Genomic DNA, 22,077 nt, shown 5'->3' with positions numbered 1-22,077 from the left:
CCAATCCCTGACCTTGGCAACGGCAATAACTACTCTTGTATTGTATGTCTTTATTTGTATAGCGCCATAAATGTACATAGCGCTTCACAGTAGTAATACATGTTGTAATCATATAAATAACAGGTCATGGGAATAAGTGCTTCAGACATAAGAGTAACATTAAGGAAGAGGGGTCCCTGCCCCGAGGAGCTTAAAATCTAATTGGTAGGTAGGGAGAACATACAGCGACAGTAGGAGGGAATTCTGGTAAGTGCGTCTGCAGGGGGCCAAGCTTTATGTATCATGTGTCCAGGATTATCCACAGTGGTATTCATATGCTTTTTAAGCAAATGTGTCTTAAGGTGGGTCTTAAAGGTGGATAGAGAGGGTGCTAGTCAGGTATTGAGGGGAAGGGCATTCCAGAGGTGCGGGGCAGTCAGTGAGAAAGGTTTAAGGCGGGAGAGGGCTTTAGATACAAAGGGGGTAGAAAGAAGACATCCTTGAGAAGACCGCAAGAGTCGGGATGGTGCATAGCGAGAAATTAAGGCTGAGATGTAAGGAGGCGCAGAGGAGTGTAAGGCTTTAAAAGTGAGGAGGAGAATAGAGTGCGAGACGCGGGATTTGATCGGAAGCCAGGAGAGTGATTTCAGGAGGGGAGAAGCGGAGACAGATTTAGGAAAGAGTAGAGTGATTCTGGCAGCAGCGTTAAGGATAGATTGTAGGGGAGACAGGTGAGAGGCAGGAAGGCCGGACAGCAGGAGGTTGCAGTAATCAAGACGGGAGAGGATGAGGGCCTGAGTCAGAGTTTTAGCAGACGAGTAACAGAGGAAAGGGTGTATCTTTGTGATATTGCGGAGGAAAAAGCGACGAGTTTTAGAAATGTTTTGAATGTGAGGGGCTAATGTGAGAGAGGAGTCGAGTGTGACCCCTAGGCAGCGTGCTTGGGCTACTGGGTGAATGATCGTATTTCCAACAGTAATGTGGAAGGAGGTAGTAGGGCCAGGTTTGGGAGGAAGTATAAGCAGCTCTGTTTTTGCTCTTCCTCTACTTCCGGTACCGGCAAGTATTGTCTTCGTTACTATACCTGGCCTGGCAACACCAACACCACACTCCGGACGCGCTCCCTTTGCTGCGGGTGCGTGTATTCCTACGTCCCACCTCAGCACAGGGGACGGGTCTGGTCTGCGGGCAGCACCGGTGTAACACTTAAGACCCACCTGCTTAAAGAAGCATATGAGTAGCACCATGGATAATACTATACACACAATACATAAAGCTTGGCCCCCTGCAGACACACTTAATTGAATACCCTCCTACTGTCTCTGTACGTTCTTCCTACCTACCAATTAGATTGTAACCTCTTCGGAGCAGGGATTCCTCTTCCTAAATGTTACGTTTATGTCTGAAGCACTTCTTCCCATGATCTGTTATTTGTATTATTTGTTTTATATGATTGTCACGTGTATTACTACTGTGAAGCGCTATGTACATTGATGGTTCTATATAAATAAAGACATAAATACATACTGTCATTTCTTTTACTGATATCACTACTATACTGCTCTATGTAGTTTTCTATTTTTGTCACAGTACAGCCACTGCTCCCCTGAGTTTTTGGAATCTATTTTTTGGGGAAGACTTGTGGAACAGTCTTAAGAAGGGCTGACCGTTCGAGATATGTGCAGTATGCAATTTATGACTTAAGGTGTTAAATGGTCCCTGAATGCTTGTGATGTATGGGAATGCATGTGTGCGTATGTGTCTGTATGTACGTGCATGTGTTTGTGTATGTGTACGTGTACACAGGTGTAAATCTTAATAAAGCGCTCACAGTGTATACAGCACTTTACAAAAGGTTTGTGTGGAGGGGGAGTGTATAACAATGGTGTGGGTAGGTGTACAAATGTAAGAGGGTGTTGCATTTCTGTTCATGTGTGTGGCTACTATGTATTCCCTATTGGTATATAGGGATAGAATACATAGTACACATACAAATGTAAGAGACAGGTGTGTGTGCATTCACATAGCGCAGTATTATTGTAAACCTATATACCAATAGGGAATACATAGTAGCCACACACATGAACAGAAATGCAACACCCTCTTACATTTCTACACCTACCAAACCATTGTTATACAGTCCCACACACACCTTTTGTAAAGCGCTGTATACACTGTGGGCGCTTTATTAAGATTTACACACGTACACACACACACTCACTTACACATGCATTCCCTTACATCACAAGCATTCAGGGACCATTTAACACCGTAAGTCATAAATCGCATACTGCACAGGGGGGAGGCGTAGGCTTCACCCACAGATAACATTCCAGTCGCTTTGTTTCTAAGGAAGTTTTTTGTCTTAATCAATTGTAACATCGCCCGAAGAAGAGATCAGTGTATCTCGATAGCTCGCACAAATAAAAGCATTTCGTTAGCCACAGAATGGTATCCACAGAATGGTCTATTTGTTTTTGAATATATATATATATATATACATAGTGTGCTCATTTGCATGTCATTTCCCAGAATCCCTTGCTGCAGTGGGAACACTGTATGCTAGGTGATAATGGTGAAAGGCAGGGTTGCAGACCTGTCTAAGACATGTGAATGTGCTCACAGGTGATATTCTTTATTGGCTGTATGCTAACGGTGGAGGTTTTCTGTCGCCTTTTTCACCCACCATAACTTAAAAAAAAAAGATATATATATATTTCTACACCGATTTATATCTCAATTTTTTCATACGTATTGAGTATTGTATCTTTCTGATGTCTCCAACAATGGTAATTAATTGTTAATTACCTTTAGCAATACTAAGGATTCAAAAGAGAAACACAAGTGTCTTACTTGTAGAAGCCTGGAATTGCTGGCGAGAAAGATGCGTCTCGTTCCACTATCACTGGTTATCTTGAGAAAGACTGTAAGAGGCCCGCAGGAGCACAGCATGAGCAGTAGGACAGCTCTTGTTCTACAAGTGATAAAACAAAGAAAAAGCACAGAATATACAAGACCGTTTCTTACACTATTGGCTATATCAATAAGAAGCGCTATGCCAAATTATAAATCTTCCGGTGCCGGTAGAACCCTTAAAGCCCAATGACCTGACACCATAGGTGTCTTGTGGCAAAGCACCACTTAGTAAATATGCCTACATATTAAATAATATACAATTGCCAAGTATCCCATAATAAACTCACAAAAATAGTGAGAGAGCACTATTATTCACAGGTCAATTGTAGATCTGGGTCAGGGCCATCGACAAACGGCCCCAGCACACACAGCCCACCCACCTTCCCCCCCCCCCAACCAGTGAAAGACCCCGGAACACCCCTCCCAGCTTAAGTAACAGCCCGGCACCCACGCCCCCTACAAACAATCCTCGGTTCTAGCCTCAGCTGGGCACTTTAGCTTGATCAATACCGCAAGGTAGAAGAGATGTGATGCATCCAAAATCAGAGAGAGTTCCTCCACAACATATATTGATAATCAGGATGACAATGGGGAGTCCTTGAATAATGATTGCGTATACATAGGAAGGGCTGTGCTACCTTCCGACCCCACCAAAAAATTTCAAAGAGATTTAATTTTTTTTTACTGGATGTGGGTTCTATGCTACGAGTATTAGATGAGAATGACACTGATTTCCTCTACAATCCCTTACCAACCACGCCCGTGTTTCACCATCTCCCGAAGATTCACAAGACATTGGTCTCCCCTCCAGGGAGACCAATTGTCTCCAGCATTGATTCTTTGGGAGATGGTGTTTCACGGTACATGGATTTCTTCCTTCAGCCCCTTGTTCAACAATTGCCTTCATACATCCGAGATAGTAGTGATTTATTAACCACTCTTGACCGGGTTGTATGGAACCACAATATGGTGTGGGTGACATTAGATGTCACATCTCTGTATACCATCATTTCCCATGAACATGGCTTGACAGCTGCACATCACTTTCTTAATCGGTCAGATTTAGCACCAGCACAAGTTACTTTTCTTTTGGATGCAATTCACTTTTTACTCACTCACAATTTTTTTCTTTTCAATGGGATTCATTATCTCCAAAAGCGTGGAACGGCTATGGGCACAAGTTTTGCCCCATCATACGCCAACCTCTTCATGGGGTGGTGGGAGTCGTTCCACGTGTTTGGAGAAGTGAATAAATATAGGGAGCACATAATCTTTTATAGGCGCTACATTGATGATCTTCTGTTTATTTGGGAGGGAGACATCACCACACTTTTGGAATTTATTTCTGCACTTAATGATAATGAGTTTAATCTCTCTTTCACATTTTCTTATCACTTTCAACACATTTATTATTTAGATTTATGTTTATATATTGACACGGCACATTCTATACAGACCACATTGTACCATAAACCTAATTCACGTAATACTTTTTTAAGAGCTAGCAGCTGTCACCCTCAAGCCACGTTCATGGGAATACCAAAAAGCCAATTTATCAGAACTCGCCGCAATTGTTCTAATGACGATGAATTTAAAGTAAAGTCAAATGATTTGTATGTTCGTTTCTTACAGAGAGGTTACAAAAAAGCTGATCTAGATAGAAATACTAAAAGAGGTTTATAATATGGACAGAAATACTCTTCTTAGACAAAAATCTGTTAAGAGATCAAGATCCACTTATAGCCCGTCTTTCATTACACCCTTTAGTAGACAAACACAGTCTATTAAAGCCATTTTCAAAAAACATTGGAATATTTTATCCTTAGATCCAGTGTTAAAACCATATGTGTCTTTGGGTCCTAATGTTATATTTAAACGCGCTAAAACATTAGCCAATACATTATCCCCCAGTTTGTTTACAGCTGTAGATGAGATAAAATCCACATTACCAAAAGGAACGTATGCATGCACCAAATGTAAAGCATGTACATATATGAAACAAGATAAAATGTTTACATCAACGGTTACAAGAATGACGTATAATGTTCAAACTTTTATTAACTGCAATTCCACACACATTGTATATTTACTTAAATGTGGCTGTGGACGTCAATACGTCGGAAGGACAACAAGAAAACTAAAAATTAGGGTTCTAGAACACCTCAGATTAATTCGCAATAAAGACCAAAACCATCCTGTACCGAAACATTTCTCAAATTGTCCCTATGGTAATGTGAATCTCCTCTCGGTTCAAGGCATTGAACACATTCCCTTATCCCCAAGGGGTGGGGATAGAATTAAGATGTTAGACAGACGTGAATCCTATTGGATTTTCACACTCAGAACCAGAGAACCTCTTGGCATGAATGTCGATTGGGATATAAGTCACTTTTTATAATGATTTTTTATATAACTTGATTATGAAGAAATTTCTCTTTATAAACATATTTTTTATTCAACTATTATAATCAATATATATCATTATTGGAATTAATTTATTATTATTTTTTCTCAGTTTTGATTAATAATATAAAATATATTACTTTAATGCATTTTGTAAATAATCTAAAATTATATATTTGGATTAGTTATTATAGAATCATTTAAAATCATTTAAATTCATATTTTGCTTTCCCAACCACTATTCATGCTCTCTTCCATCAGATATATATTTGTGCAATACTCAGTATTATGTACACATATAGTTACAGACCTTTCCAGTGTTATATTAATTAACACTTTATGAGGTCTTCTGTTAGGGTCATTTCATAAATGTTTATTGATTATGTTATTATAAGTGTGTTTACTGCATTAAATTGTGAAGAATCAATATGAACCATAATTATGCAATCACCATTTATTATATACTCTTTACATTATGAACATGTTCTTCCTATAAACTACAAGGTAACCACGATCTTTTGCACGAGTATAAGTTTCAATATGCAATATTAATATTTAACACGAGGGGTTATTAGTAATACAATACTTTGAGATATACAACAATTACAAATTCCCTTCTTGTATTAACTTGACCAACCCGTTCATATTGACTTTACTCATGCAAATTTGCTGCACTAGCATGATTGATCACCTTTTTAATTGTATATTCACATACGTTTTTATATGTTGTTCATTGTGTTTTTTGTTAATAAAGTTTGTTTTATAAAAAATAGATAGTAAGTTAGAGTTAGCACATCACCTGACTTGCCCAGCCTATGGCTGTGTACGCCACGTCACCGCAACTCTTCTGAGACGCGGGCTGATGACGTCACACCCGGTAGTGCGGAGGACAACTCAGGTGAGTATAAATTAAGCAGCAATGTGTTATTTTGTCACCTTGATAAAGTGCCCTGTGCACGAAACGCGTAGGTGCGTTCGTGTTGTCCTGTTGCTGCACCCACCTGCAATAAGCCAGACCTATTGCATAATTGGAGTGTGTATCTTTGTTTCATATCCTCCAGTCCCATTGGGAATTGGATTTTCGTGGCTGTGCGATCCATCATCATCCTTTATTCTGCTGATCAATACCGCAGTATAACAATACAAAAAAGGCACAAGAACACAAAAGTGCATTTACAGGCTACTAAAGACTATTGTGGTATCTTAAACATCCTACGAGGGGAGTCAGACATAGTAAATATATGACCGCCTGATGAAGCATATTTATTATGCGAAACGCGTAGCGGAGATCATCGTGGCTGTTCGGGCTTCACTTGCTCTTTGGCTAAGGGTCTACTTTGGACTTATTCCCATTACACCCCATTTATTGATCCCTTGATTCATTTGTGTGGGAGAGTTTGTTACGGAGGCTGCACTGAGGGGGGCCAGCTCCATACGGGTCCCGCAGTGACGTGAGTACCCGGAAGTACAAGAGTTACGGAGCTACTGAGTGTCCAGTCCCAGCGCGCGGGACGTATCACTCTGGTAGAGAGACTCCTTCCCCTTCTACGCAGCAGCCTGCCGCAATACTGTGAAGCCCCGCCGATTTGTACGGACTGCATTTTATTCGTATGTCAGTAACTTATTGCTTGCTTGCTTACGATTTGTAATACATACCTTCTTGACCTCGGTGCGCTCTTGCGCTCCTTTCTTTCATAGTAAATATTTTGTAATGCCAAAAATGTAACCCCTATATTGCACACTCACATGTGTACAAATGGTAACAGAGACCCGAACATGCTCATATACTGGTAACATTTTAAGCTTGTGCATATATATGTTGTTGCTACTGCTTACAGCTACTCTCCCCCGCCCCCCCCCGACTTTTTTTTTACATAGCTGGAAAGCACGGGGTCCCCAGAGATGAACCACATTCAGCTCCTGGTACCCTCAATACTAGCTCAAGTACTTCCTAGTTTTTTCAATCCCCTCTGTCATGCGAGTCAATAGGTAGTGGCAATGGATGACGTTGCAGCTTGCTACTGGGTCGCGTAATGCAGGAGATTTAAACCACCATTTTGTTTCCCCTGGAGGGGACAGCACTGGTGCTATATATCTTGGGATTTAGTTGGTGCTCAGCTCCTAAAATCCCTTTCTTCCCACCGATGTGAATAAAAAAAATGGGGGGGACTGCTGCTTTCAAATAACACATATTCAAATTGCAGGCGTTTGTAGAAAAACGCAGCACACGATAAGTGACCCCCGAAGAAGTTCCAATAGGAATGAAACGCGCGTCGGGTTTTACATGACGCAGATACGCTGACGTCATCAGCGCGACAGAGATACTGAGACGCCAGGTCTCAGAAAGTAACCGGCAGTAATTGCTATTTTTCAAGACTCTACAAGGCAGATTAAACGAAGATGTTGGCCCCAGGAGGCAGCCACTAGTTACAGCTGGCATTCTCGTGATCAATTTTTAGTTCCACGACCCGTTGGTTGTTTATTCACTACGGGGCTGTTTACCCCTTTTATAATAGGGACACCGGATAGTGATAGAGTGCTCAGCGGTACCGCTCAGAGAGGCACTACCCTGATACCATCAGGTACTTTAAACTCATATCAGATGGTGACCTTCACACTTTTGTCTTGGTACACTATATAGAACACATTGCACCTATGATACACCAAAAATGTGCCTATATATGTGTACCAAGAAAAACTTGTATTTTTTTACACATTATCTGTAGTACTCCTCCCGCAGGAGAAAGGATCAGTGCACCGCCAAGGAACCATGCAAAGGCTGAGAAGTGTGACTTGAAAAATCTTTATTGCAGCATGAAGGTGGAGCTCTGGCGGATCCTCTAACGCGTTTCACGCCAAAGCGCTTTGTCAAAGAGTGATCCGCCAGTGAACAAATGAGTCCTGATATAGTGGGTCAACCCACAGCACCTGCAGAGCATAATGATGATCAACAGGTGCACTGAGTGACTCCTCCAACACAGGAGACAAGCACATAACAAAAATACATAAGACAAAAAAGTACATAAGATAAAAACCAGTCTCAGATACATACAGTTGAATCTATTTGACTTGAAAAATCTTTATTGCAGCATGAAAGTGGAGCTCTGGCGGATCCTCTATAGCTCACAATCACTATGTTTACAGTATTAATATTATTATGTGTTTATCACTTAGAATATCTTTAGGATTTAGCTAGATTCATTTATACACTTTCTTAATGAGTTATATTGTATTAATATTAATATATTATAATAGTCATTATGTTTATTGTTGTAATTATATGTATCATTTTAATCCTTAGCTTATATTGACTAGCTAAGGTTACATTGTTTGCCCGATCAAGAGACTTGAATACTATGTGCACAGAGCCTACAGTTACACCACTTACCTCAGAACATAGGGGATACTTAGTATGAGACTTTTTTTTACTATGAAGTGCATATATATTCAAATTGCTAGACTACATATGTAAAAGGACATTTTTTTAATGTCAACCCCTACAGGGTTATTTATCTGCCTTTATAGGGAATAGTATCTATTAAGATCTGAACCCTATTGGAGCTACTCAGGTTCTCTAAGGCACTTGTTAGGTTTTAATGATTTTGTTTTCTTCTCAATAAACTATTATGAATATTATTTAAATGTAGTAGAGGTTGAGTGCTTATCAGAGGGACTTCTTTTCTCGTATGCACACGATAAAGGTAAAGTATCAAGGGCAAAAAATGTGGAGTTTTTATTTTGCAATTGATGCCATTTTGAATTTGTGTAACATTGGTCATTATTCAATATGCTGTGAAGCTGCCTCTGTATGCCAGGGCGGCTACGTTCAGTTCACTTAACAGAGCTTCCCTGACACGGGTTCACCATACATTAAAATAGGTGTTTTAAATTTAAAGCACTGTATAATATTATTTTCATCTATTCTCCTTTTCGGGTCACCTTTTAATGTGTCTATATCTGTGTTTCTAGGCCTGGTTATACAAACACAAACCTTATTTACATGGATTACTGGTTGGTAAACACTATTGTTTTATCAATAGTAAAAATCACTAGGACGGCATGTACCTAATATTTTGGCTCTGGAGATTGTGCTGTGTGCAGCGCTGACCTGTCAATCACTGCTTGCGACCAGCAACAGTGCACTGACCGCAGCGGTGACTGACAGGCCAGTCAGCACTGATTAGTCTGGCTTGCGGGCTAAATCGGAGAGCGGGTAGCAGCAAGGGAGGTGGGGAGATTTTTATCACTATATATTTCACAGATTATTATTTTTGATGTAATAAAACTTTTTTATTTTCTTGGTTTTAACTGTGTAATAAAACTTTTTTATTTTCTTGGTTTTAACTGTGTATACCGATTTAATAGCCCCACTTGCAAAAATAGCACACTTGCTTTGCTAGGACAATTTTGTCCTATACTTGTTAAAATAATATAATATAATATAGAGTGCAATAAGAGGAATCTTTTTTTATCCCTTTGGATAATTTTTGTGTGCTCTAAAAAGATGTCCAACTTTTTTTTAACAAATCTATTGTATCTGCCATCACAGACTCCGTGGGTAGTGAATTCCACATTTTAAATGCCCTTACTGTAAAGAACCCTTTCCTTTGTTGCTGGTGAAATCTCCTTTCCTCCAACCTAAAGGGATGACCCCATGTCCTTTGTACTGCCCTTGGAATGAATAGTTCTTTTGAAAGCTCCTTGTACTATCCCCGAATATATTTGTATATATTTATCCTATCCCCTCTTAGATGCCTCTTTTTTAATGTAAATAAATGTAATTTAGCTAGTCTCTCCTCATAAGTTAAATTGTCCATCCCCTTTATTAATTTGGTGGCTCTTCTCTGCACTCTCTATAGTTCCATAATGTCTTTTCTAAGGAGTGGTGTCCAAAATTGTACTCCATATTCAAGGTGTGGTCTTACTAATACTTTGTAAAGGGGCATAATTATGTTTACTTCCCTTCCATCCACTGCCCGTTTAATGCAAGATAAGATCTTGTTTGCCTTGGCAGCTACTGCTTGACTTTGGGCACTATTGCTAAGCCTACTGTCTACAAGCACTCCTAAATCCTTCTCCATCAAGGATTCCCCCAATTTATCCCCATTTAATTTGTATGTTGCCTGTTTATTCTTGCTTCCCAAATGCATAACCTTACATGTATCTGTATTAAACCTCATCTGCCATTTACCTGCCCAAGTTTCCAGTCTCACCAAGTCCTTCTGGAGAGAAATTACATTCTGCTTGGATTCTACTACCTTACACAATTTAGTATCATCAGCAAAGATGGAGACTTTGCTCTCAATGCCAACCTCAAGGTCATTAAAAAAAAAGGTTAAGAAGCAGGGATCCCAGTACCGATCCCTGAGGTACTCCACTCACGACCTTACCCCAACCTGAAAAAGTTCCATTTATGACAACCTTCAGTTGTCTATCCTTCAACCAGTTTTCAATCCAGGTTCATATATTTTTACTGTGTCCAATTTGCTTTATTTTGTACACCAACCTTGTGTGGAACCGTAGCAAAAGCCGTTGCAAAATCTAAGTAGACCACATCAACTGCATTACCCTGGTCTAAATTCCTACTTACCTCCTCAAAGAAACAAATAAGGTTAGTTTGGCATTATCTATCCTTCATAAATCCATGCTGAATATTACTAATAATTTTGTTTTCCATTAGGTATTCCTGAATATTATTCCGTATTAAACCTTCAAGTAGTTTTCCCCCTATTGAAGTCAGGCTTACAGGTCTATAATTCCCTGGTTGTGATCTAGCTCCCTTTTTAAATATAGGCACCACATCTGCTTTACGCCAATCTTGTGGTACTGAGTCTGTGGAAATGGAGTACTTGAATATTACATTTAATGGTTTGGCTATTACTGAACTTAACTCCTTCAGAACTCTTGGATGTATGCCATCTGGGCCAGGTGCCTTATTTACTTTAATTTTTTTCAAGCTACCTAAGAACTTCTTCCTCAGTTAACCAATTGTTAATTAATATGAAGGTTGTGGCTTCCTCCTGCAGCACTACAATTGAAATTGATTCCTCCCTGGTAAACACAGAGGCAAAGAATTTGTTTAATACGTCTGCTTTTTCCTCATCTCCAATAATCTGCCTGCCCATCTCACACTGAAAGTGTCCTATATTTTCTTTTCTCATTTTTAATCTTATTAAGGTAAAGAACTTTTTAGGGTTGATATTACTTTCTATTGCAATCCTTTTTTCATTATCCATTTTTGCTAATTTGATTGCCCTTTTGCAATTTTTGTTACATTCCTTATAATTCTGATACATGCCTCTGTCCCTTCTGACTTAAAGAATCTAAACGCCTGCCTCTTTTCCATTTCCTCCCCTACCTGTTAATTTAGCCACACATACATACATACAAATAATACACACGTTTGCCAGACGTCCCGTATATACAGGATAGTCCCTAATTTCATTGACTTGTCCCGGAAAGGTCTGTCTGGACACGTACTTGTTCTATATTTCAGTGCCTTGATGCGAAATGCCTGAACTTAAAATTACTTTAATTAAATCAGTCATAAAACATGATAGATTTCTACTTGAGTGTCATTGTTACCGTTTCCGATACATGTCGCCTTACTAAATTTTTAAAATAATAAAGTTAAGACACTCTCCGGTCATCTCATACCATGACATGCACCCCTATAGGCATTACTTTTTCTCCCACCGTGGCCCATTAGTGCAGTGAGTATCTCTCCCCGTCCTGTCAACGTAGAGATGATAAAAACCAAAAAGAGGAAAACAAATAGTTGCAGAGAGATGCAAAGGTATGAAACAAATTGAAATAAAAAGGTTTTTTTTTTATCGTTACATGCAACTTATGTGTTCGGATGTGCAAGAAGTAAATACACTGCATAATATTTTGTATAGCAATTTTGAATGTCAGTCTTTAACTCATTATGACATCATACTTTGGTATTTGGGACCAAGGCTACATTTCTAAAAAGCTTCCAATGAATGAGCATCAGATAAGAACCAACCTAGCCCGTTATTAGTTTTAAATATTTGGCCATATGGTTTGACTCCCATTTAATATTTGGGTTGCACATTGATACCGACATCCGAAATGCCAAACTAGGTGTACTTTATAGGAACAAATCCACCCTTAGGCCTCGTCTAAGGTGGTTCTGAGCGGGCGCTAGCCGCGATGAAACACATTGTTGCAATGTGTGTGGCCAGCGTGAGCGAGCACCTGCACGCCGCTTGCCGAAGCAAGCAAATTTTAATACGCCGCTTGCTGGCGTGTCACGTGAGCGGTTCGCCCAATGAGGGCGAACCAGCTTTGTGACGTTATGACCTCACTCCCCGACGCCCCCCGCGCGCGTACCTAGCTGGCCACAAATTGCCCGGCCGAGCAAAGCGCGATTACGTCACCACGCACGAGATCCCTGCCTGGCCGCAGTCTAAGTCTGCTGGTCAGAAAGCGCATTGCACAGAAGATGCCAATGCCAATTATAGACTATGGGGAGACAGTATATGGCATGTCACCCCAAACTCACCTAGTAAACTTGATACCCTCTACAATTCAATATTCTGCTTTGTACTCCAATGCAACTACAACACACATCACAGCGAAATTATCAAATAACTAGATTGGTCATCACTTGAGTCTAGGCGCAAAGTTCATCTCTCCTGTCTTGCCTTCAAATACGTTCTTGGCAGGCTACCCATCAATCTGAACAAGCTCCTCACCCCTACCACATGCAGCACTTATCATCTGAGATCTGACTCCAAAAGACTGTTCATGGTCCCAACGATCAACAAAGTATCTGGCCGCTCCTCCTTCTCTTACCGTGCACCCCAAAACTGGAACAATCTACCGCAGACTCTCACAGCCACCACCAGTCTAAGTTCTTTCAAAACTAAAGCTATCTCACATTTTAATCTGGTCTGTAACTGTTACATACGCCTATAATATATATTATCTCTAACTGTGCATGCAATGTCTTGTATATAATGTATACCCTGTTCACTTAATGTAACTATGTATTTGTAACCTTGTATTGTTTGTCATCATAACTCTATGCCCAGGACATACTTGAAACGAGAGGTAACTCAATGTATTACTTCCTGGTACAACATTTTATAAATAAATAACACTTTTACACTGAATTTTGGCGTCCCGTATTATAAAAACTTAAATGTGGCAATATATATATATATACACACAGTTGTGTGAAAAAGAAAGTACACCCTCTTTGAATTCCATGGTTTTACATATCAGGACATAATAACAATCATCTGTTCCTTAGCAGGTCTTAAAATTAGGTAAATATTAGTGTGTGTGTGTGTGTGTGTGTAATATATATATATATATATATATATATATATATATATTATATATATATATATAATATATAAATATATATATATATATATATATATATATATATATATAAAGAGAAAAAGAGAAAAGAAGCGCCCGATCCTTGTATAAAATCAGATAAACAAAGTTTTAATATCTCATGGACAAGACAATTGCGCACTTACAATTTGTCTGATAAAATAAAGCATGTTATGGGACCTGCCCATGCACCAACTGAGGACTCCTCGGTCTCTTCTTTGTGTGTGTGTCAGAATTGGCTCCAAAATGGATGTTGCTGTCAGCTGCTGTCTCCAGGGGAGTAATCCTTAGTGTTTGTGAGCATTCAATCTCCACATGCGGGCGCCATTAGCCTTTCTTCTCACACTTGAAACCGGAAAAGAATCTTCAGGCAAGTCCTTGCCTCCTCACGCTGGTGCTGGGAGCTGCCCTGTCACCGTAGGTTCACTGCCAGATATCCCTACGCGTTTCTTCCGACTCTGCGGATCCTCTGATGAAATCCGCAGAGTCGGAAGAAACGCGTAGGGATATGTGTGTGAGGGGGGGGACAGGGTGTGGTGGAGGGGGGACAGTGTGTGTGTGGGGGGGGGGGGACAGTGTGACTCCCGGGCAACGCCGGGTCTCTCAGCTAGTAGATAATAAAGGGTTGCAGACTGCCTAAGACATGATATATATATATATATGTAACGGGTATATCCCCCCCCCCAATCGCAGATTCTACTGTGTGGGTGCAGGAACATATATTGTTACTCGGTGTGGTGCATACCTGTTGGCTCACAGGAGGGCTGAGCTTCCGCCAGGACGGGGAAACCTGGGGCACTTACACTAGGGATAATACTTATAATAACGAACGATGCAGCGCCTCCACCTGCGATGGCTCCCACCAGAGGGGGAGTGGTTCCTCGCAGGACAATACAATAAACACATACACAGTGATTATATTAACTAAGGACTTTACTACATGCCAGAATAACATATCACATGCATATAACCTGTGTCCCTCTCTAGAGGCGACACCTACTGCGTCGCGCAGGACGCTTCCCCAACATCAAGTGAACCCACCCAGTGTCCAGAAACCCCACCCAATGTCCCGCACTCTTGCAGAGAGTCAATGGGTGACTGCGCAGTCACAGTTAAGCTAAGGGCCCGGTGGTGCACTTATGTTATAGATACCTGCCGAGCACTCCGGTGCTCGGATCGGCAATCTTCGCAAAGGCTCAGTTGGCGATGACTCCTTTAACCCTCCAACCGAACTTCTGCACGTGGACCGCTCGAGCGGTCCCACTCCGGAACAGTCTCTGTGGACCCCAACGTGGGTCCAACCGCTTCACGGAACAGCACTCTTCACTGTGTCCCTATCTTCCTAAGGGGCACGTGCTACACTATAGGCCGTCCCTATAGTGCAGCAAACTGTAGTGGCTTGGGAAACTCCTATGGGCCTAAAGGGGTCAAGGACCTGTCCCACTCCCCTAACTACCCACGTCCCTACAGCCTCACTAATGCTGACAGCCAACGTGCAGTCAACTAGGTGCCTGCCTGTCAGACCTCACAGCACTGACCGCTGTGACTCTGACAAAGCAGCACTCTAAACTAAGGGCAGCGTCCCTATCTTGGGCCTCCCTCAGCAATTATCCCACTACCTTGGGGGATTGGAGCCTATCTGAGGTGCGGGTACCTATAGGGCCGCAGGAGCTGTACTCGCTCCCCGCGCCCTCGCTTCCCTCACAGATCCCTTGCTCCAACTCCTGAGTGACAGGGTCCCTCTCTCTAGAGCAGTCCCTGGCAACACTCTCTATCAGAGTACTAAGCTACCTCAGTCCCAGGGGGTGCTGGCCTAGTACAGCGAGTCCAGAACTCCTGTACTCTACCTCCTTCCTTGGGCTGCTCCGGTCTCTCACTGCTCTGCCTCTGACTCCTCCGACTCTTCCGACTGTAAGCCCGCCAAATGTATCTATTTCTCCTGGGCTCCCTAAGCCCTATTGGCTCCCTGGTGTCACATGGGGCATACCGAGGCTCATGGGATATGTAGTCCCAGCTCAGAGCCTTCCCTGGTAGGCTAGGGGTTCGCGGGCTTCCTCTCCCCTGCCCGTGCGCAAGCTTTCCCGGGCTGTCTGTACCTTCTCTCGGCTCTCGCGCGAGCTATCCGTCTCTGGGGCTCTCCCTGCGCCTACGCGTCCCTGCGCATGCGCAACCCACATCCTAATGGCGGCGCCCTGCTCCACCGGCCTTAGCAACGGCCCGATCGCGTCCCCAGCAACCGGCCGCAGGTAGGAGAAGCCGCGCTGCTCCCTGCTCCAGCCCCCACCCTTGGAAGCAGCCGTTGGGTTTTTCGGCACCCGCGATCGAGCTGCACCAGGGAAGGGGGGTCTCCAGGAGCCACGGGAGCTCCAGGCCATATATATATATATATATTCATGTAGAGGTATAAGTACCGTGTTAGCCGAGCTTCAATAATCAAAAAATAAATAGATGATACCGTTAGCCATAGGATAATGAATGAATAATCAGAAGAAAATAATGGCAGCACTGATTATCAAGTGCTATAACTAATAAGCAGGGAATAGTGGAATAGCTATGATTATATGGATATAATAACAATGAGAGCAGCTATAAGCAGCAGCGGGTAAATGAGACAGGGGGCGGCTCAGACCATGTGCTTGGGTGACACACACACACTCACTGCTGCTGGATGTTCACCCTCCTGCTACTGCTGGGACCCGCTGTGTTCTTCTCTTCATTGAAGGGCACAACTTTATTGACCCACAGAGGGAAACAAAGATCTGAGCACCCGGTGGCCATCTTTGATCAGGGCACAACAAAGAAAACCCTGACAAGTGCGCAGAATAGGCATGGATACTGTACAAGTCCGCAAACCTACGAGAATCTTTGTAATAAAAATGTGAGAAACGCGCACACACACTTCAGGATGGAAAATCTTTGTTTTTAAGTGACGAATAATATAAGAGCGAAAGATTTCTGTGTGTAAAACTCCTAATTAATTTAGGGTTTTTTTTTTTTTTACGAGTGCGTGAAGGCTGATTGACTTGTAAGACCCGATTTCCCCCTCTTTCTATTTGAATTCGTATGTCAAGACGAAAGGGCATCGTTTGCCCAAACCAAAGAAGGCCGTCGAGCCTCTCGCCTTTCCGTGACGTCTGCGAAACACCAGCCAATCAGAGTGGGAGAGGAGAATCTCCCGTCCATGTTTAGCCGGGAGCGCGCAGCGGTTAAATGTTATACAAGCCCGGGGGCGCGCTCGGGCAAACAGCGCCTGGTGCGCGCTCCCGTGTCTCTGGAGCCTGGCCAGCAGAAGCGCACAGGGATCCCTGGACAGTCAGTACCAGAGAGAGGGGTAAGACATGCATCTTATTATTTGTTATTAATACATGCTGGGGATAGAGACATAGATATAGCATGCACACATATTATCCCATGCTCATACATAAAGGTGTGGGGGGATCCTGGTCCCAAGGAGCTTGCACTTCACATTTATTTATTTTATATATTTATTGATACATGATGGGAGATAGAGAATCTTTTAATGAATGACTCTTGAGTTTAAAAGCAGGGGTGGCTGGTTCAATTCCTGGTGACGGCTGCTTGTGACCTTGGGCGAGTCACTTTTATCTCCGTGTGCCTCAGGCACCAAAATTATAGATTGTCAGCTCTACAGGGCAGGGTCTCGTGCCGGCAAAAATAAATGTATGTCTTTATTTATATATCGCCATTAATGTACATAGCGCTTCACAGTAGTGATACACGTGACAATCATATAAATAACAAATGATATAACATAAATAACACATAGTGGGAAGAAGTGCTTCAGATAAATGTAACATTTAGGAAAAATCCCATGTGCAGCCCGATGTACACTGTCCGCGCTATACACTGATATATTTTTCTAGTGTCACTTTTCAGTTGGACATTATGCTTTGCTTCTACTTTTTACATTTTGGTTTCCTCAAATAATGAATGTTTTTTTTTTTTCTTACAGCTGTATAAATGTAAGTACTATAGTAAAATTTAGAAAAAAAAAAAAATCAACTGTCTTCAGAACTACTTTTGCATTTCTGTGTCTTTCTCAATTTTTGGGGAAGAATCCTTTCATTCAATATATTTTAAAATATGTGTCTGTATACACACGCATGCACACACATATTTTTAAAAACATAAAATAATTCTTACCAAAAAGCTTTTGCGAAAGACACAGAAATGCTTGTGTGTACACACACACACACACACACACACACACACACACACTGTTCAGAAAAAATGGGACCCCTTTTATTTTTCGTCATATCTTGCAGATAAAAGCACTACATTTTCATGAAAATATGAGCAATTATAGGTCTGTAACAGTAGAGTATTACATTTAAGAATGATTTGATAATCTAATAAATATTATTTTTTTGATGACCTGATCAAGTGCATAGTTACAAAATGATGTTTGGCGAAGAAGATAATCACGTTATAAAGTGCTTTAAACAGAGCAAGAGTTATGGTCCAAAACGCTTCCATAAAATTTGTCCCGATAAAGGATGGTCGCTAGGATGACTGAAAAAACGAATTTGTAAAACAACGTATCATTCAGGAGGGGGGAGGAGCAGCTGGATCAACATGTTATTGATTATGCAGACAGTGGCATTCTCGTCTTTGGACGTTTCAGCAGGAGGAGGACATTTTGAACAGACACACACACACACACTTTAAACTCAAACTTTATAGTAATCTTAGTGTTTCAGATTAGACAGTATAACACAATTACAATCTGCGAAGGAAAAACTCCTATTTCTCGTTTATTGAACATGAACCTACCTCAGTGTATCTGGTACTTGTCAACTAAATTAACGTCACAGTATTGTCGACATCAGTTCATTGTCTACATTGTGCTTCTTATATAATGTTAATTTATAATTGTGCAAATGTTCATGGGGATTGAGCGAGAAATATACAAAATATGATGAAAAACAATAGGGGTCCTTTCTTGCCTGAACACCGTGTATGTAGCAAACGACAAAAGGAGGAAAAAAGAGCACTGCAAAAAGAGGAGAACCAGAGGCAAGATATCAAAACATATCAAAAAGGTTTATTGAGGCATTAAACCTAAAAATCAGGCTGAGTAGATTGATTTACCTGCAGGGACGGGTTCGTGAATATTTTTTTTATTGTCATTAACATTGACTCGTATGCTGAAGGCTAGCTGCAACTTATCAGGTTGGATATTGATTTCATTGCCTTCTTACCAGGGGTTTTCATTAGGTAATCGTGTTTTTCCAGTGGTGCTACTGTGTGGGGGTCATCATAATTTCCCTTTCACCCGTTTGTTCCCCTTACTTCCTGGACCATGTTATTTGGATTATTCACTTACCTCCTGAGCAGCTTTTGTCCTTTCACGGAGTCTCTTCACCTTTTTGTCTCCAAGGGTTATTCAGTATCTCTCCTTTCTTTACTCACTCCAGGGTTTTGTAGCACCATCTTTTCTCTACTTTTTGCTATGTATATATGTGTGTGTGTGTGTGTGTGTGTGTGTGTGTGTGTGTGTGTGTATAAGCATCTTCGTCTGTCAATACAATACTTGTCATCTTGGTCTAGTAAACTGCAACACAACCAGCAACCAATTATTTGTTCATTGTGAAAAATATGGGTATGAGATCTGTCCTGAATACTAACAAATGACAACAATACTCTGTGGAAGATGTCACATGTCCATACCCTTCTGTAAAGCTGTACACAGGCTCACAGAAATAATCTCTGTGGATGAGTTGATTTATGTAGCATATCTGTGAATATAATCCAGTATCAAATCCAAAGTATTTAGAGGGCTACAGATCAGTCTCACTGTGGCAAAACTGGACCACAAAAACTGCATCAGGTGTACGAGAGAAAGATGGTCTCCGTCCTAGGCTACGTTTGCACTTTGTGTTAGTAGATCGGGGGCAGTATTCTTGCACAGGCTTGGCTGCAGTTTTCTTGTCCGAGAGACTGAGATAAACAATCCCCCTTGGTTTTCTCTGAGGCCAGAAAAGCTGCTACAGATCTGGTAGAACTGGGTTACTATATGGAAACGATGATAATGTTTTACTATTAAAGTACTTTTCATTTTGTCTGGGGATGGCCACTTTTAAAGCAACAATCTCCTCCAGATGCCTATTTGAGTTTAACTTCTATTTAGTGTCCTTACACACTGAGCATGTCTCGTTCTTTTAAAATACATTTGGGGGGACGTGGAGGGGGTAAAAGAGAGTTTTTAAGTGTTAACAACATTTTTTTTTAATCTATAGCTTGATTGATTTATAGTTGACCATTGCCTTAGACAACAATAAGCTCCCATTTTAACCTCACGGCCACTTGATTTTAAACATGTATCTCTACTAAATCAGATTTTTCAAGAACTGCCGTGTAAAGGGCAAATTATAGATTTTTTCATGTAAATTGATACACGAAATGACGATCAATGCAGACTGTTGCTTTTAACTAAGGTTAGATACAAGACTCCCTTTCAATCCTTGGGGTCACCTGTTTCACCCTACATTCTTCCTGTGTGTCGAGCAGCACTCCCCTATTCACAGATTTCCCTGGGGTCCAGGTGTATTCACACACGTGCAAACTAAACTGCAAGGAATTGGGGTACGGGATCCAAAAGAGAGCCACCCACACTCTTGCCATTACTTGGTCTTGCAAGTGGATGAATCCCCCCCCCCCCCAAAATGGAGAAGGCAGTCTCCACCATTTTGATCCTTGAGGTTGAATCTCCTCTAATCCTCTAGATATCCCTGGGATCAATTGGCCTTGCCCACTGCCTGCATGTAAAAAAAATAAACACCCTAAATGTTTGCCTTCCTCTGGATCAATATACTGTAAATACAAATATAGGGTGTGCATCTCAGTTGTCTAAATCTAACATAGATTGAATCGATGAACATATGTCTCTTTTTCTCAACCTCATCTACTATGTAACCCTTCCTTCCATCTTAACCCCAATATGCCAGCCTAACCCCTACCCATCTCCAGTGCGGAATTCTAATCATCTGGGAGAAAGTCATTGCCAGCTAAATAAGGGAGAGGCAGGAGATTAGAGCTGGCCCTAATCTAAATAGACACTTTTGTTTTTTTTGTTTTTGGTTACAAATTGGTTTCATGTGGATAATAAAGATCTGTACTTTAGGTTTGGGTACAGAATGTTGAACCCTGTACAATATGTTTTGGGGTTGTTTTGTGCACACTTCCATTTGACTACCTGTAACTATTTACAGTAAGTTACTGTAAACTCTTAAGATAAAAAAAATGTCATTACAAAATTATCAGGATGCAGGTGGCCCTCGCTATCCGTCGTTTTGTTTTACTTTGAATGGATTTTCCGACGGATCGCAATGCATTCCGCAACGTCGGAACGGATTATCCGAGGGATCACAAAGCATTCCGCAACGTCGGAGCGGATTATCCGAGGGATCACAAAGCATTCCGCAACGTCGGAGCGGATTATCCGAGGGATCACAAAGCATTCCGCAACGTCGGAACGGATTATCCGAGGGATCACAAAGCATTCCGCAACGTCGGAGCGGATTATCCGAGGGATCACAAAGCATTCCGCAACGTAGCAGCGGATTATCCGACGGATCGCAATGCATTCCGCAACGTCGGAGCGGATTATCCGACGGATCGCAATGCATTCCGCAACGTCGGAGCGGATTATCCGAGGGATCACAAAGCATTCCGCAACGTAGCAGCGGATTATCCGACGGATCGCAATGCATTCCGCAACGTAGCAGCGGATTATCCGACGGATCGCAATGCATTCCGCAACGTCGGAGCGGATTATCCGACGGATCGCAATGCATTCCGCAACGTCGGAGCGGATTATCCGACGGATCGCAATGCATTCCGCAACGTCGGAGCGGATTATCCGCCACTCGCGACGCTCATTAATATAGGATTCGCATTCCGATGTTTTCACTATCCGCCAGCAGTTTTGGTTGGATAACCGAGAACCGCTTGTATAGTCACATCTATTGCTATGTGATACATTGCACTCGTGTGGGCTTCTGGCCATTATCCATTTTTTTTTTTTTAATAAACACTTTTTGGAAATGCAGGAAAAAGACACTCAATCCGAACATGCTTGCTTCTTGTGCTTTAAAGCAGCAAAACGTGACATTTAATTTAGGTTTTTTTAATCAGTTCTGTAGTATTAGGTAATACTTACTGTATTTTTTATTAATATCATTGAGAGTTGAATTAAAAAATAATTAAACTCCCGATATTTTTTTATGAGTTTTATTACACTGAGCATCCTTTTGATTTCTGTAGCAGGCTTTAGCCCACCTCCCCAGCAATGCAAGATGTTTGCCACACTTTCCGGTTTGTGATAATTTGTTGCTAATATTCCCAGCAGTTTGAGCTGTAAACTGTAACGGTAGATAATGTTAC

The 22,077-nt window shown here is 41.5% G+C and overlaps 2 protein-coding genes across 5 annotated transcripts in view; one reads left to right on the top strand and one right to left on the bottom strand.

The window, feature by feature from the left end:
• The window catches only part of COA1 (cytochrome c oxidase assembly factor 1), a 165,930-nt gene extending 146,893 nt beyond the window's left edge, over nucleotides 1-19,037 (bottom strand). The window contains exons 1-2 of one of the 4 annotated variants that reach the window (XM_075586580.1): nucleotides 19,019-19,037; nucleotides 2,833-2,953 (exon numbers count right to left, since the gene is read on the bottom strand). The gene's annotated coding sequence lies outside the window, so the exon portion shown is untranslated. Of the gene's footprint in view, nucleotides 1-2,832; nucleotides 2,954-16,322; nucleotides 16,471-19,018 lie in introns of those variants that run through there. The other 3 variants (XM_075586578.1, XM_075586579.1, XM_075586581.1) reach the window with 3 other exon arrangements.
• BLVRA (biliverdin reductase A) overlaps nucleotides 16,838-22,077 on the top strand; it is a 30,655-nt gene continuing 25,415 nt past the window's right edge. Inside the window, exon 1 of the mRNA XM_075586575.1 lies at nucleotides 16,838-17,002. Coding sequence (XP_075442690.1) covers nucleotides 16,853-17,002 — 150 coding nt within the window. The 5' untranslated portion in view covers nucleotides 16,838-16,852. The remainder of the gene's footprint in view (nucleotides 17,003-22,077) is intronic.

Source organism: Ascaphus truei, chromosome 2 (assembly GCF_040206685.1).
Source record: "Ascaphus truei isolate aAscTru1 chromosome 2, aAscTru1.hap1, whole genome shotgun sequence".
Classification (NCBI taxonomy): Eukaryota; Metazoa; Chordata; class Amphibia; order Anura; family Ascaphidae; genus Ascaphus; species Ascaphus truei.
This window is presented reverse-complemented; position numbering and strand designations above follow the sequence as displayed.